Source organism: Plectropomus leopardus, chromosome 2 (genome assembly GCF_026936395.1).
Source record: "Plectropomus leopardus strain MGB_pleo_1.0 chromosome 2, ASM2693639v1, whole genome shotgun sequence".
Taxonomy (NCBI): domain Eukaryota; kingdom Metazoa; phylum Chordata; class Actinopteri; order Perciformes; family Serranidae; genus Plectropomus; species Plectropomus leopardus.
The window spans coordinates 19,916,626-19,931,882 of record NC_142177.1 but is presented as its reverse complement, the minus strand read 5'-3'; the positions used below and the strand labels follow the sequence as shown (position 1 = coordinate 19,931,882).

General features: G+C 40.5%; 1 protein-coding gene across 3 annotated transcripts in view; it reads left to right on the top strand.

Moving 5' to 3' along the window:
* The window catches only part of col7a1 (collagen, type VII, alpha 1), a 74,736-nt gene extending 60,253 nt beyond the window's left edge, over nt 1-14,483 (top strand). For 2 of the 3 annotated variants that reach the window (XM_088087583.1, XM_088087573.1), the window contains exons 92-114: nt 1,213-1,248; nt 1,332-1,391; nt 1,459-1,584; nt 1,673-1,744; nt 2,501-2,536; nt 2,623-2,682; nt 2,776-2,820; nt 3,181-3,216; nt 3,358-3,393; nt 3,733-3,789; nt 3,904-3,975; nt 6,127-6,198; nt 6,296-6,331; nt 6,435-6,515; nt 8,499-8,552; nt 8,836-8,889; nt 9,002-9,064; nt 10,286-10,348; nt 10,480-10,596; nt 13,028-13,105; nt 13,810-13,863; nt 14,006-14,054; nt 14,279-14,419. In XM_088087583.1, coding sequence (XP_087943709.1) covers nt 1,213-1,248; nt 1,332-1,391; nt 1,459-1,584; nt 1,673-1,744; nt 2,501-2,536; nt 2,623-2,682; nt 2,776-2,820; nt 3,181-3,216; nt 3,358-3,393; nt 3,733-3,789; nt 3,904-3,975; nt 6,127-6,198; nt 6,296-6,331; nt 6,435-6,515; nt 8,499-8,552; nt 8,836-8,889; nt 9,002-9,064; nt 10,286-10,348; nt 10,480-10,596; nt 13,028-13,105; nt 13,810-13,863; nt 14,006-14,054; nt 14,279-14,295 — 1,374 coding nt within the window. In that variant the 3' untranslated portion in view covers nt 14,296-14,419. Of the gene's footprint in view, nt 1-1,212; nt 1,249-1,331; nt 1,392-1,458; nt 1,585-1,672; nt 1,745-2,500; nt 2,537-2,622; nt 2,683-2,775; nt 2,821-3,180; nt 3,217-3,357; nt 3,394-3,732; nt 3,790-3,903; nt 3,976-6,126; nt 6,199-6,295; nt 6,332-6,434; nt 6,516-8,498; nt 8,553-8,835; nt 8,890-9,001; nt 9,065-10,285; nt 10,349-10,479; nt 10,597-13,027; nt 13,106-13,809; nt 13,864-14,005; nt 14,055-14,278 lie in introns of all 3 variants that reach the window. The other variant, XM_088087578.1, reaches the window with a different exon arrangement.
* The last annotated feature ends 774 nt before the right edge of the window (nt 14,484-15,257 follow it).

Here is a 15,257-nt window from a genome sequence, read left to right as displayed (position 1 = left end):
ACAGTGCGATGAGGAACAGACAAGCCCAAAACAAAGAGAAACATAACAACATGGAGATGCCATGGGAAGGCTTGCCTGTAAAGGAGGGTTTTTAGTAGACATTTAAAGCAGTCCAAAGACTCAGCAAGTCTCACTTGCTGTGGAAGATTGTTCCAGAGGATAGTGGCTAAAACAGCAAATGCACGATCACATTTTGTTTTGTAGCTGGAGTGGGGAATGGATAGGAGGCCAACATTTGTGGAGCCAAGTGGTTGAGAAATAGAATAAGGAACAAGGAGATCAGCAATGTAACTTGTGGTGAGGTCGTGAAGTGCCTTGTATGCGATGAAGGAGGATGTGTGAGGATCTTGAAGTGGGCTATATGATATGATGTCATTCCCATGCTCAGTGGTGTGTCAGAAGTTGTTGCAGCATTTTTTGATGCAAAATTTAACCTTTTTTTTAACCAGTGGAGAAATGATAAAAGATGGTCAGAGATCCCTCCAAATTACCATGTTTAGAGACCAAGACCTTAAGGAACACCATAGAAAAGTCTGTGTTATAATTTGTTATAAAAAAAAAACATTTGACATTTCAAGACTGTTCTGTGATTGGATGGCAACACTTCTGTTGTGGAAACTGCTGAGAAACCCTGTTATTATCAGTTTATCTTTGACAGGAAAAAATCCTCTGAGTACAAGGTTTCTAGTTTTTCCTCATGTTTTTTTTGTACGCTATGGTCAAGTTATAAAAAACTGTCTCACTGCATAAAATGGCTGCAATGGGAGCTGACATCGTCACACATGTATAGCACTGGACAAATAAACAAGTGTTAGAATAAGCAAAAATAACACATTTATACTGCATGCAAAAAACTGCATGGTTTTTGCCATAAACTGTTTGATTAGTATCAAGTGGTCATGTATGTAAAAGGGAGACTCATTGGCGCCCATAGAGCCCTTTTCCATTCAAATATTTTGAGGTGACAGGTCAAGGGACCTCTGTGAAAATAGCCATATACGTGTTTCCCCCACTTTAGCCCTCACTCTCACAAGATAGTGTCACATGAAGGGCACCACTAGATGCCCTAAGTCATTTAGTTCACATGATACCACTACCTTAAAAAGTGTCCATAATGCAGCCTTTTAAAGACAGTAATGTCAGCTGAAATCGCTGGTAGTTCTCTGCTAGTGTCTCTGCTATGGTTTATTAGTTGTTCTTACTTTCATACAGGGAGCAAAGGGATCTGCTGGACCAAAGGGGGATAAGGTAAGCTTCTGTCATGTGTTTTATTAATTTGCCTGAAATCAAACCCAGTTCACATGACAGTCACGACAAAATATGTGTTGCAGGGAGAGAAGGGCATAGGACAGGCAGGTCCTCCTGGTCGGGATGGACCTCTAGGTTTAAAGGTGAGTAACAGCATGTGGTAAAGCACAGGATGATCTACGGTAAAAACTAACTTTGACTTGATTTTAGGGAGATCCAGGTCTTCCTGGTCCCGCTGGTCCTCCGGGGCTACAAGGGAAGCCAGGTAACACTGGGCAGCCTGGCCTGAGAGGAGAAATTGGACAACTGGGACCTCCTGGACCTCCAGGGGAGAGGGTTGGTGGAGCTGCTGATTATATAATACTGTGTGCTCCCTTTCTTTAAATGTGTGGTTAATTTTCAACTTTTGAGATCTGGTTTTCAGGGTCTCCAAGGGTTTGTAGGACGTGCAGGAAATCCCGGACCCCCTGGTCCCTCTGGACCTCCTGGAGAGGCAGTGAGTTTAGATCCTGTTTTTACTACACCATTGATTAGTAGCTAGCTTCAGCACAAATAGCCATGTTAAGTAGAGGTGTAATGGTTGCCAAAATTTCATTGTTCTGTTAGATATGACACATTGGTGTCAAAGTACGGTACATTTTCGACATAGCAAAAAAGTGGAAATGGCAGAGATTTTTTTAAGTTTAGTGTTATTCTGATATATTTATTTATGAAAATATCATTATAAAGTATGGTGTTTTTTGACCTTAGGGACCCATCTTCTGAGGTGTCTTATTAGCAGTGCTTTAACAAAAAGCTCCTTATACACTATAGGATCGTAGTGCTATACAAATACAAACAAGAAAACAATTCTGTTTCTGGTGTGTCAGAGAAAATTAATGGTTTGTTTTTTAAAAGCATTAAAACATAATTTGGGCTTTTTGTTTTTTTGTGCAAAGCGAGAGCTGTGGTCTGACTAAAATAGGTTCATTAAGGAATATTGTAAATACTTTAAGCATTTGAGTTTTCCACTACAGAATCAGGTCTCAGATCTGCAGCTATAGACACAATTTAAGCAGCATCTTTTATTTTTCCAATGTCATAGTGTAGTTCTATGTATCATTTTGTTTTTAGTGCATGTTGAACCAAAACTCTTGTACCAAACTTTCAAAAAAGTTTTTAAAAAGTGAAAGATCTAAGAGAGACACAAAGAGAAATGGACAAAAACTGATGCGTAATCACTGATTTATACAATCAATACTTTGTTTTCTAGGGTTCTCCTGGTACTAACGGGGTCAAAGGAGATAAGGTGACTATCCAAGCCGAGACATATTTCTGTCTACTTGTTTAAATGCTGATGGATTTTTGAAGGGTGTACATTATTTCTGTTGCCAGGGTGAAGTCGGTGTTGGAGTCCCTGGTCCCAGAGGAGAGAGAGGAGAACCAGGGCCAAGAGTAAGACATCCTTTACATCTGTTTATAATTGAAGATCTAATTTGAATCAGCCTCTGGATGGAACGCTGGTCTGTGCATTTTTTTCTGTCTTAGGGAGAGGAGGGCCGTGCTGGTTTGGATGGGGAAAGAGGCACAACGGTAAATAGAAGTGTTTCCGTTTTTATCTGTTGCTCAGGAACAACTAACAAAGCTTCTCCACCTAAGCTTTAAGAATCCATTTGAGTGTCCAGGAGGAAGTCTGCATGCTAACATAAAGGGAAAAACACAATAAATCTGTTATGAGAGAAGAGCTTTTACTCACAAGGACACATTGTATTTGATCATGAACTAATTATTCAACAGGCCTTTTCCGCCTTTACCCTTTAAATCAAACTGTAAGCCCAGGAGTCATGACATCATAGTGATTTCAGTTTTGTTGTCGGACCAAAGAAAACATCGCCTGGAGTTATAAACATTCATGGTGGAGCAGTATATAATGTGTGTTTGTGTGTTCATCAGGGTCCACCAGGGATCCGAGGTGCTCGTGGAGAGAAGGTGAATTCTACCTGTCCTTTTCACATTTTTATGTGTCATAACGCTAGCTGCATCCCTCAAGCTTTATGCTCATGTAAAGTGGTGAATTAAATCCACATGCCTGAATGAAATTTTTTTCTCTCAATCTTTTTTTTTTTTCAGGGAGACATCGGGCCGCAAGGTGACAAAGGAGAGAAGGTGTGTGCATTTTAATGTCTTATGAGCTCCACCACTGCTCCCTCTTTCTCTCTCTCTCTCTCTCTCTCTCTCTCTCTCTGGTGTATTTGTTTATGTTTGTAAAGACAACATTGACAGAAATTGAGAAAAGAAAATAAGGTACATTGTGTTTGCAGTGGCTGTTTTTTAAAGAGCTCTTGAGAGAGCAGGAGGAATATATGAATACACACAATGTTAATGAGCTGTGATACTATATGTGACACAGCTTCAGAAAAGTGTAAAAAGAAAAAAAAACATTGTGTGTTGATGCTTTGTCTTGTGGGTGAAGCCAGATATTTACAGCTGTACTGTCACTCACAGGGGGACACTGTGCTGGTGGGAGGACCTGTTGGAGAAAAGGGCAACAAAGGAGAAACAGTCAGTGAACATCTGGATGGGTCCAAATGTTGCATATATTTGAATATCCACTGTTGTTCTTAAAGTGTATGTTTGGTTTTGCTTGTTGTGGATGTCACTATTGTTCCATTTTAGGGTGACAGGGGACCCAAAGGTGTGCAGGGAGAAAAGGGAGTCAAGGGTCAAGAGGGCCCTCCAGGGGAGCAAGTAAGTTTGTACTTGTCAGAGGAAGAAGCAGTTTGCACCTATTCTGGAATTATTTTGATTAAATGGTCGTTATCAGCCCATTGAATGCCCGTTCACATCAGAAGCAGTTTCATTAAGTATCACTTTCACTTTCATTAGGCACCAAAAAATGTGTTTACATTCAGAAAAAGCATCACAGTTTGGGTTGGAATGTTTGGCGTGTAAAATCGGTGCTTTTGTTGCTAATGTTGCGTGACGCATTAAAATAATTTAATGTTGACTTTTGGTTTCACAAAAGACACAAACCCTGGTCTCCTGGATGAAAGTCCTGTGTTTGATAAAACCATCCACAAACTATGAAGACTTTCTTGCTCTATGTACCAATGTAGCATCACCTGACTTCCTGCATCCCTGCACAACCATATACAAGACCACTTATTTTGACTGATTATGCCATTTGGAACTGAGGAGTCGGTGTGGCAGGACCTTTCTAGCCAATCATTAAGAGGCTGATAACCACTAATAACACCCATTTAGTTAAGTTAGACAATAAGAACTGTGTGCAGTTTTATGACTGCTACCAATTATTTTTTCTCTGTTAAAGTTTTTGTGATATAATGACTAATTATTTGGTGTAAAGAAATGCCAGAAAATTGTGAAAATGCCCTCCAACATTTAAACAAATTCCAAGGTGACATCTTAACATTTCTCGTTTTATCCCACCGACAGTCCAAAACAGCTGCATACATTCAACTTTCTCTGATATAAAGTAGAGTAAGCTGCAGGACATTTGATAACAACTATCAAAATTGATGTTTATGAATTTTCTTAATTTCTTCATTAACTACTGTTTTTAGCATTACATATTTTGTCTTTTAATAGTATTTAATCTGCACTAGGGGTGGCTGATATATTGTCATTAGTATTCTGGATATGATGGCCAAGTAGGCTTAGGCATCCGTTGGTTATCCTTCATTCATTTTCCATAACCGCTTGTCATCGCAAGGGTCGCGGGGTGGGCTGGAGCCAATCCCAGCTGTCATCAGGCGTAAGGCGGGGAACACCCTGGACAGGCCGCCAGACTATCGCAGGGCTGACACATATAGACAGACAACCTTTCACGCTTACAGTCACACCTAAGGGCAAGTTAGAGTCATCAATCAGCCTGAGCTGCATGTCTTTGGACTGTGGGAGGAAGCCGGAGACCCCGGAGAGAACCCACGCAGACACGGGGGAGAACATGCAAACTCCGCAAAGAAGGGCACTCGCCCACGGACCGAACCTCGTCCATTGGTTATTTAACGCAGAAATATTCATCATTAAAAGGTTAAGTGTGTAATACCTGGCTACATGCTTCAAAAAATAGGGGACAGCATTTTATCGATCTGCTTCTGGGTCCATACAGTCTTTATCTACAGTCATCGGTTAGTAAAAAAAGCCAACAACTACTAACAGCAGTAAAAGAATACCCAAGATTCAATCCAACTGCTTAAACTTTGAAATCAGCTCAAATTAACACTGCTATTTTTCAATCTTTACATGTGCTGCTGGCCTAAAGTTTACATTGTGGCTTACTTTGCTCAGTTTTAGCAAGACTATTATAGCAAGAAAACCAGATCAAAATCATATAGTAATGCCCTTTAATGTTTTTTGCTGTGGTTTGTGTTGTGATTAGTTGCACTAAAGATATATTTCACTAAATAATGTTAGATATTATCAAGCCTAAAAGAAACATTGCAAGGTCAGCATTTAACCTCATTTTTTGCCTGCCAAAAGCTACCTCAAGCATTGGAAAACCCACACCACTGTAAACGTTTGTTTTGCTTCTTTTTAGCATATATCACTGCTTGCCTTTGACTGAAAACGTCTTCACTGCGTCACTGATTAGTGGTTACAGCTAAAATTCATCATTGTCTCATATCTGACTGAGGGAAGACTGGACACTTGAGTGACCCACTATTACCTCTCAATGTACAAGTGATATTACAATACAGAACATACTAGCTGGTTATCATGCTAATTTCAATCTAGAAAACAATAAACATATGTCTTTGACATATCCTAAATGTTTAAAATCTAAAATTCTGGCCATAACACTAAATGCAATGCAACAAGGAAATGCAATATTCTAATGATACATATGTTTCTGTGTATGTGTTTATTTGACCTCAGGGTCTAAGAGGAGAGCCAGGAGAAAGAGGATCCACTGGATTTCCAGGTGCTCGTGGCCCCGGGGGACAGAAGGCAAGTCACACTGAGGGTGGATGATCATAGTAATTAAATCAGTGTCATGTGATAATTTGATGGCTCTGATTACTGTACTTCTGCCATCTCTCTGCAGGGAGAAGCCGGTCAACCTGGAGTACCTGGTGAATCGGTCTGTGATTTTAATTAAGTTCATATTCAGATTTTCGATACTCTGTTTGTGGTTTCTCTCTGTGGTGGACAGAACAAGGGAAGATTTCTCTTTTCTCTTTCAGGGTTTACCAGGAAAAGATGGTCTGAAAGGGTTTCAGGGGGAAAAGGGAGAGTCTGGTATCGTAGGAGTGAGAGGAATCAAGGTATTTTGTGTGTGTGTGTGTGTGTGTGTGTGTGTGTGTGTGTGTGTGTGTGTGTGTGTGTGTGTGCGTGCGTGCGTGCGTGCGTGCGTGCGTGGGCGCACGCATGCGCTAGAGACAGTGATTGTTCATTCTGTGTGGTTTCAACCTTGAGGCATCTTTCAGGAGTCGGTGAGAACGGTCACAACTTAATAACAGCTGAAAATTGATAGGACTGCAGAGGATTAATACAAATTGTGTCAAAATATCCACACAGAATATTTGCCTTCACCCTAACGTTATGATGATTAACACCCCAAAATTGGTGTTTTGCTCAGCCCGATGGAATGTTTTCCCATTTTCTTGCACTTTGTTCATTAATTTGAATTCTATTTGAATCACTGAACCAATTGAAGATGTGGGCGACAATTCAGAGGGGAAGAGGATAGCTAGTTTTATATATATGTATACATTTTTACATATGTATCCATTTATATATATGTATACATATATATCTCATTGAGATTAAGATTTCTTTTGCAAGAGAAACCAGAGTAAAGAACACTGTGGCGGGGAAAGCTGATATTGCGACGGGCCACCACAAATAAATGAACCCTGAGGTCCAACAACATCTGTACCTATTGAGGAAAACAAACTCTCAGCTCAAACACAGCACCCAAATTTGAATTCATGTATTTGTGGCGGCCCGTCACAATATCACCATTTCCTGCCACATATCGATTTCCTATTTTTGGATTTTTCTGCTCTCTCTCTCACTCACACACACATAAAGGGTGCACTCGTAAATATTCACTCCACGGCCAGAGCACAGTCTGGCACGAACTAGACTGTTTGTAAATTTGGAACACTGTTGGAATATACCATTCAATTCTTCAGAGTCTAGTGGGAGAGCATACTCTGGCCACTGTGTCTGAGTAAACGCAGCAGCAAACTGCCAAGCGCAGTGAATGTGTGAAGAACGGCAGCCACATCTCCTGTATACTAACAGATTTTTATGCCTCTGCACCGGCGATAGCCAAGGCTGAGACCTCACAAAACATGTTTTTAGCTATAACACAAGAATTCATTCATCATTCATCATTCTTAATTATGAAAAAAATCTATAGGATATAATGACGGAGTGATTATGTTTTATGTCAGAAAGATCAAAGTTCAACTTCAATGCAACATCATTATGTTTTGCAAAAACACTTTTCCAGCAGTTGATCAATATCATATCTCAGGAGGAGAAGGGGATACTTTCGGTTAGATACTGAGTTGGTGACACCAATCTTGGGTGTCCACCTTGAAACTGTGCTAGTTGTATGGATCGTCTGTGCTGCTGGGTTAAAGATGTGCGTGAAGCATCCATGTTTTCACAGAAAGATGTGCAACTTGACTGCTTTGCGGAGGCATAAAACCACAAGACAGTAAATCTTATTAATTCATATAGAAATATAATTCTCTGTTTCTTTGAACATCTCATTTTAGTGTTGAGGGTCTTAACAGATTTACCAATGCACCCAAACTCTCGGACAAGTTTTTTGAATCACTATTCAGGTCTGTGTGTAAAAACTGTGTCGAAAAAAATCATGTACGTCATTTCAAGTTCACTCTGTGCGCTTGAAGTGTGCTTTCAAATGTGCCTGTGGATTTAGCACTGCTGGACCAGACAGCGTCGGCCACTTTGAGTCCTCCGCAGCTGTATTGCCACTTGTCTCAACACCTGTTATCAGGAGAATGATAGCTCCCAGTACTGCATCACATCCACCACTGTTTGGAAGTTGCTGGGCAAGTTGCATCATTGTTCACTGTGTGTGTGTGTGTGTGTGTGTGTGTGTAAGTGCTCATGCACAATGATTCAGCCTGAGTGGCATGTGAAAGGACTGTCTCTATCTATAGATGGCCTCTCTGTCTGGCTGGTTTGGAGCATCTTGTCTCTTTGTGACTCACAAGGTCTCTTTCTGTGCTTCTGTCAATGATGAACTTGTTTCCATGTGTTTCCAGGGTGACAGAGGACCCAAGGGGGCTTGTGGAGGCGATGGACCCAAAGGAGAGAAGGTGGGATTGAGACAAAAATGCAACTTGGTAGCAGGAAGAGGAGAAGAAATAAAATACAAATGGAAAACTGTACCACGATAATTTCACACCCATTGTGATTTTGACAGTGGGTTTTTATTCTGTCCAAATACTGAACAAAGAAACGGAAGCATGTTAATGTTTAACTAATAGCTGGTTGGTGTCTTATGATTATATGTCAGACTCAAATAAGTCAGTCATCTATGACTCATATATTGTCTGCTAATTAGTTGGAAACTGAATGAGTTTGAGTGTTTGTGTTCAGGGGGATGCTGGTATTCATGGAAGGGCAGGACTACCAGGAAGAAAAGGTGAACAGGTATGATTAATATCTGTGGTATTTCTGTTGGAAATATATCAGGGACCATGTTGTGAATTATGTGTGTGTTCCTTAAGGTTGCACATCTAGAAACATAATATCTGTTTTCCAGGGTGAACTAGGACCTTCTGGAGCCCCAGGGACCCCTGGAAAAGAGGGATTAGTTGGTCCCAAGGTATGTGCTGTATAACTTTTCCTTAATGGTATACTGCATGGATACTCAACTTGTTTTGCTTGGGATTGCAGCAGTCCCATTAGAGTTTAAGCCCGAACCCAGCCCATCCAGCATCATCACAGAAAATGCCCAACCAAGCCTGACCCCCCAAAAAGCACCAGTCGGCTTCTAATGCCCAAACACACCAGCTGTGTGGCGGCGCAAGTCACATGCATCTCTGGTGGAAAATGGGTCAGCTCGGTGGCTCACCAACTCTCCACACTGTATTGCCCCGCCAGAGAAGCTCTCTGCCCCGCTAGGAGGCAGGACAGACAGCCAGACACTGGCCCCATACATGTTCCTAGGATTTTAGGATGTTTCTACAACTTTAGGATCTCCTTACGATTTTAGGACCTCTGTCGGGGGATATGGGGGATCCTCCACTGGCACTTTTTTTGATAAACAAGCTCAATTTTGATGCTGTTTTATTCACTCTGAAACTTTATGTTTACTAAAAGTTAAAAGGTTCCTCTTGTATTTATTCTGCTAGTCTGGCACTTGTTGGCTACCTTTTTCTATTGTTTCAGGAACGTCCCGAACACAGCAAAATAGTCTTAGGGCTGGGTATTGGTGTTCAACACCTTGAAAGTATCCCACAAAATAACACAGAACTGAGTAGTATCAAAATGTTGAAAATCAAAAAATGCCTGCAGTTGATCCTTTTGCACCAGGGGTCTGATCCCTGACTGTACCAGCTCCCTGTCAGATCCGCAGACTCTGTGTTGCTGCCGTCTCCAGAACCACTCTTTTCTTGGTGAACAGTCAATGCTTAGCTTGGCTCTGCTCAGCTGTGTTTTTAAATCCATTAATAACCATTAAGTAATGTTAGCCTTGTGATGCTAACAGTTAGCCTTGTCACTGTGTTTGCTACCAGGTAGTAGAGCTTACACTCCAGCAGCAGCAGCTACATCGAGCATGGTGTATTTGAAGGAGTTGGCAGTTGAGCATGCCAAGATGCCACCTAAATGTTTGAACGTACAGCTATACTACATACCACTCCATTCACATTGTGGCTAACAAATGAAGTACTCTATTGGCATCAGTACTGGTATTGGTATTGGTATTGTCATTTTTTTTAAACTGAGCCCTGTTGAGTCTACATAGTTTTTAGGTAGGAAATCCTCTACAGTTTACTTTTATCTAACTATAAAAGTGTGTAACCATTTTTCTTTATCTGTTTAGGGGGACCGTGGTTTTGATGGGCTTGCAGGACCCAAAGGAGCTCAGGGAGAGAAAGGTGAACGGGTGAGTTTTCAACTGCAACTTCTGCAGTGTGTGCATACATGTTGTACCTAATCCTCAGCGCAACATTGCTCATCCTCAAAACTACAGGAATCCTTGAAATCCAAAACTAACAGTCTCTGTGCATCATGTAGGGCCCACCTGGTATACCTGGTCCTCCAGGTCCCAGGGGAGCAGATGGGGTTCCAGGTCTGACTGGACCTCAGGGACCAGCTGGTGCTAAAGGCCCAGAGGGGCTCCAGGGACAGAAGGTGACTATCTTTTCTTCCACTTGATAGCGATCCATTTAAACTCCCTTAACATGTGAAAATAGATTAATCCATTTTAAACATTGTACACGTCACTGCCTTTATACTTCCATACATCCTTATGGTGGCAGATACAAAGAATAGATGGTACTAGAGGGCAGAGTCAAAAGTTTCAAAACAGCAGCAATAACGTACAGTCATAATAACGTACCTTTTAACAGAAGCAGCGTTGTAGACAGCAGTGGTGGACAAGGAATTGTTTTCACCAAATTTCCAATGTGTTCCACTATACCAATTTTTTGTCATCTCCTACAGCTGTATCTCACTTGAACTACATGACACTGCACCCGATTTCTGTTGTACTGCTTCATTTTGCTTGTGCTTAAGATTTTAGATCACGTACGCAGTTACAGACAAGGTGAATGCAGAGTATGGACAAAAGGCTCCGTCCATGTCTAGTATCTAACGTTTAGCATAAATGAGCTCTAATTCTACACATCTGTACACATCTGTGGGAGCAGAGGTCTATTAAAGATAAGACGAGATAGGTCATAATGGCATTTCAGCAATTCCTACCAGCTGATAAGTGCACCATCAGTTATTCTGATGATGATGACTGTGCAAACATTTGATGTTGATCTAGCAAAGAAAATAATGAAAACAAGAATAGACAACAGTGTCAATTGCTTCACAAGGCGAATGCACAAAATAACACGGTCAGAGGTGTGAAACTTTTGTTTTTGACAGTTGTGACATTAAGAATGTGATGTAAGACTGCTATAAAAAGAATACAGTCTTTCTGTATTTTTTCCCCGAGTTTTTTCTCTTTCTTCTTCACCTGACTGCTAGTTTTGTTTGATTGCTGTGTATTGCTTCATGGTGACTGACAGTTAGATGGGTCCCTGCGTTTGACTGGCTTGTCTGCTGCATCATCAAGTAAATAAAGAAAGCTGGTGACAGGAGAGCAGGGCCATATTGAGTCTCTTTGATGGGCGCACCTTTTTTTTTTCCAAACTGAGTCAACATTTCTGCATTATTTTCCCAAACCAATATTTTTGCTTTGGTGTAGTCTGAAAGAAAGGCAGAGCATCTCATTTGCGAATAGAATGGAAAAACAAGAAACTGTAAACTTACGATGACACAATACATTAGTGGATTATTGTATATGAAAATGAATATGAAGAAAGGGAAACATGCACAGCAGACTGTATGTAGGCTGTGCAAACATTTCCATTCAGTACTTACTACTTAAGTACAAATTAATTAAAGCATGATCTCAGTGTATTTATTTTTCTCTCTGTGGCCTCTCCGAGGCTTCTTAGAAAACAAATGTAAGTGTAAATACAGAGAGCCAGCACAGCATGCTCCTCGGCCTTCAATACCCTTTGTGAAACCACCATCAGACCGCACTGAAAACACTTTACACAATTCCTTGAAAAATTGCAACTGGGACAACCTATAACTCACCTGGTAGAGTGTGCACCTCATGCAGGCTGAGTCTTTGCAGCAGCCAAGGTTTGACCTGTTACCCTTTGCTGTGTGTTTCTGTTTGCTGCTGCCTTCAAATGTCTGTAAAGTACTGAGGCAAAACAGAGAAGAAAAGTGTTGATTTTACATGTTACAAAGAACCCTTCCCAGTGCCTGCAAGCTGAGATAACTAGCCAGCCCAAAACAGCTCAAACTCTGTGGGAACATTCATTCTCCTCACAACATGACATCATCAGGCATAACCTATATTTTTTGCCCCTCCCCGTTATTTTATGTCGGCGGCTGTGGTCTTCTAGCTGCAGGGAGTGAGGCAGAAGGACAGTGAAATGCATTGTGCTGGCTCTCCGTATATACACTTATCTCACAAGTTAACCCAAACATAGGAAACAAATTATATCTTGGGCACATGATTTATTAAAATTTGGTCTTGATTGATTCAGTTTTTCTCTCTATTGGCCTCTCCCAGGCTCTGTAGTTTTCAAAATCAGCTTCAATGGCCAAGTAAGTGTGCACACATATTAGGAATTTAAGTTTTTGTTAATGAACTCACACAAAATTAGATGTTCAGTTAAAACAAGGATGACAAAGCCTAACAAGGTAAATGTAAACATTTGATTACTAAAACATATCAACACAATGGAATTTGGAACAGTTAAACAGGGAAGCTGTTTGCAAAGGGTGCTGGGATAAACAAAAATTAATAAATAGTGTAAAGGGTTGCTTTACATATTTGCTTCATATAGGTAGGTGGAATTGACAGTGCATACAATGTATACAGCGATGCTTATATTGATGATGTTTTTTTTTTAAGTTTTGAGTATTTAGACTATGAAATACATAAATTACTGTTAAAGTGATGTGTTATAGGGGCAGTCCACTCATTGATGTTTTAATGTCAGTTTGCAGACATGTTGTATGTTTTAATGTTGTTTTGCTTGTGTTTCAGGGAGAGAGAGGTCCAATCGGCCCTGCCACGGTGGGTCCACGCGGTATCCCAGGGATCCCCGGGGAACGAGGAGAGCCGGTAAGTGTTGCACTTTTCTCATGGTTGTTTCATTGACAGCCATCTCTTGTAAAACCACTTTCGAAAATTCGGAAATTCTTAGCAAAAACTCTATAGTGTGCCAAATGCATACATTTTTTTGAATTCCCTTAATTCCCTGAATTTGCATGGACAAAGATCAAGGACCAAGACTGAGAAATCAGATATACATATTAGGGCTGTCAAATGATACATTTTTTTTAATTGCGATTAATCTCAGGATTTCAATAACAATCGCCAATCCTTAATCGCTATTAATCACATTTTTCTAATCATGTTTTCAGTTCCATTATTTTACATGACAAATTTTACACTCTTAATTAGGAATCAAATGACAGCAAAAAATCCACAAGACTACCATAAAGTGGAAATGTCTGTTCAGGGAAGACTCATTGGTACCCACAGATATCTTAAGGTCAGAGGTCAAGGGACATCTGTGAAATGACCATCCCACTTTTCCACTGCCAAAATTTAGCCTAACTATAATATAATATAATACTATAATATATATATATATATATATATATATATATATATATATATATATATATATGCATGTATCTGTTTAGGTCACTTTGACTTTGCATTTAGTTCATGTTGTGCACCAGATCTCTGCCTAATGAATTACTGAGCTGCAAGCCTCTCTGTGGGTTGTTTGTGTGTCCTAATACCTGTCAATGTTGCAGGGAGAGTTGGGTCCAGATGGAGCCAAGGGAGAAAGAGGAGAGCCAGGCATGACGGTCAGTGCTTGAGCCTTACCGCGGGGCTCAATCTGAAGACGCCGACACCAAACCACACACACACGTGCACAGAGTTGATGTTAGAGTTGTGTTTGTAAGTGCTTGTTTTTTGCTCTGTTCCCCATCTTTATTTTGATTTCAGGAGTTTGAGGTCAGAGAGTACGTTCGCTCAGAGATGAGTCAGCACTGTGGTGAGTCTTTCATGCGGCTTGCATTGCTAATTTATAATTGAGTTGTCCCCAAGTTGAACTTCAGATGGTGATCGCAGCATATGAGTCACAGCCTCAGCTAAACTCTATGAAAGTATGATACAAGAAAAGCTGCAGATAACTACAACAATGCCATGATTCTTTAAAGTAACCTTTTTTATTCCCTCTCTTTTTGCTTCCTTCCTGTCCATCTGTCTGATCCTCAGCGTGTGGAGGTGAGTGAGCCATTCGACTGCAGCGGATGAGAGAAGGGTGGACAGAAGGGCTGTGATTTGGCATGAGTCACAACTATACCACATATGCTGCTGCAGAGTCTGTAGCAAGAGCAAGCAGCCACTCTCATATATTATATATTTTTAGAATGCTTTAGGGCATTTGCCCTCATTAGGGCTACAATTGGTAACTTTTATAAAAATAACTTTTTGTCATAATAGCTGAAACTTTCACTACATCCAGGAATTATTGAATGAGACAGATAGTAAAAAAAATTCCTGGCCCTCCTCCTCCTATTGCCCCAGCAACCTGGCTTAACTGCTGCATCTTCCACGATTGAATGGATTCTGTCAACAGAAACGTTGTCAAAGTTTTTTTTATTTTAAAACAAAACATGAAAGGTTGGGTTGAGTTCAAACAGATTTTTTTATTTTTTCATCTCTGTGACATATAAAATCACTGAAAATGTAGCAAAAGGTGCTATAATGTCAATATGATTATCAGATAACCATTTCTGTTGTCCTGCTGAGCAGCAGCCGAGCTGTTTTGCTGAAAAATGAGAGTGTGTTACCCGGCTGCCATGTTGGCAATAGTAGAGCGAAATGCTAAGCAGCATCCACCAGCTGGACCAATTTTTTTCATAACAGCTTAACAGAACACATAACATGTTTCTGAAAACATTTGAGGAGAGAAAGAGGCAATGCAGTGGTAGAATCTTGATTCATATTTGATCAACGCTGCCTAGTTCACAAGCAGTGATTGACATGATTGAGAGCTGCGGTAGAGTCTGTGATTGGTTGTTTTTGTTCACATGTTGTAAGGCCGTCAGTAACAATCTGAGGAGGCAGAGGTGTATGATTTATTTTTTTTCACAAATCATCTGACTCATGTGGATATAGTGACAGATTCAGGAAATATAACAAAATCATTTTCATAAATGTTTGCAACTACAACTTTAAGCATTTGTGTGCT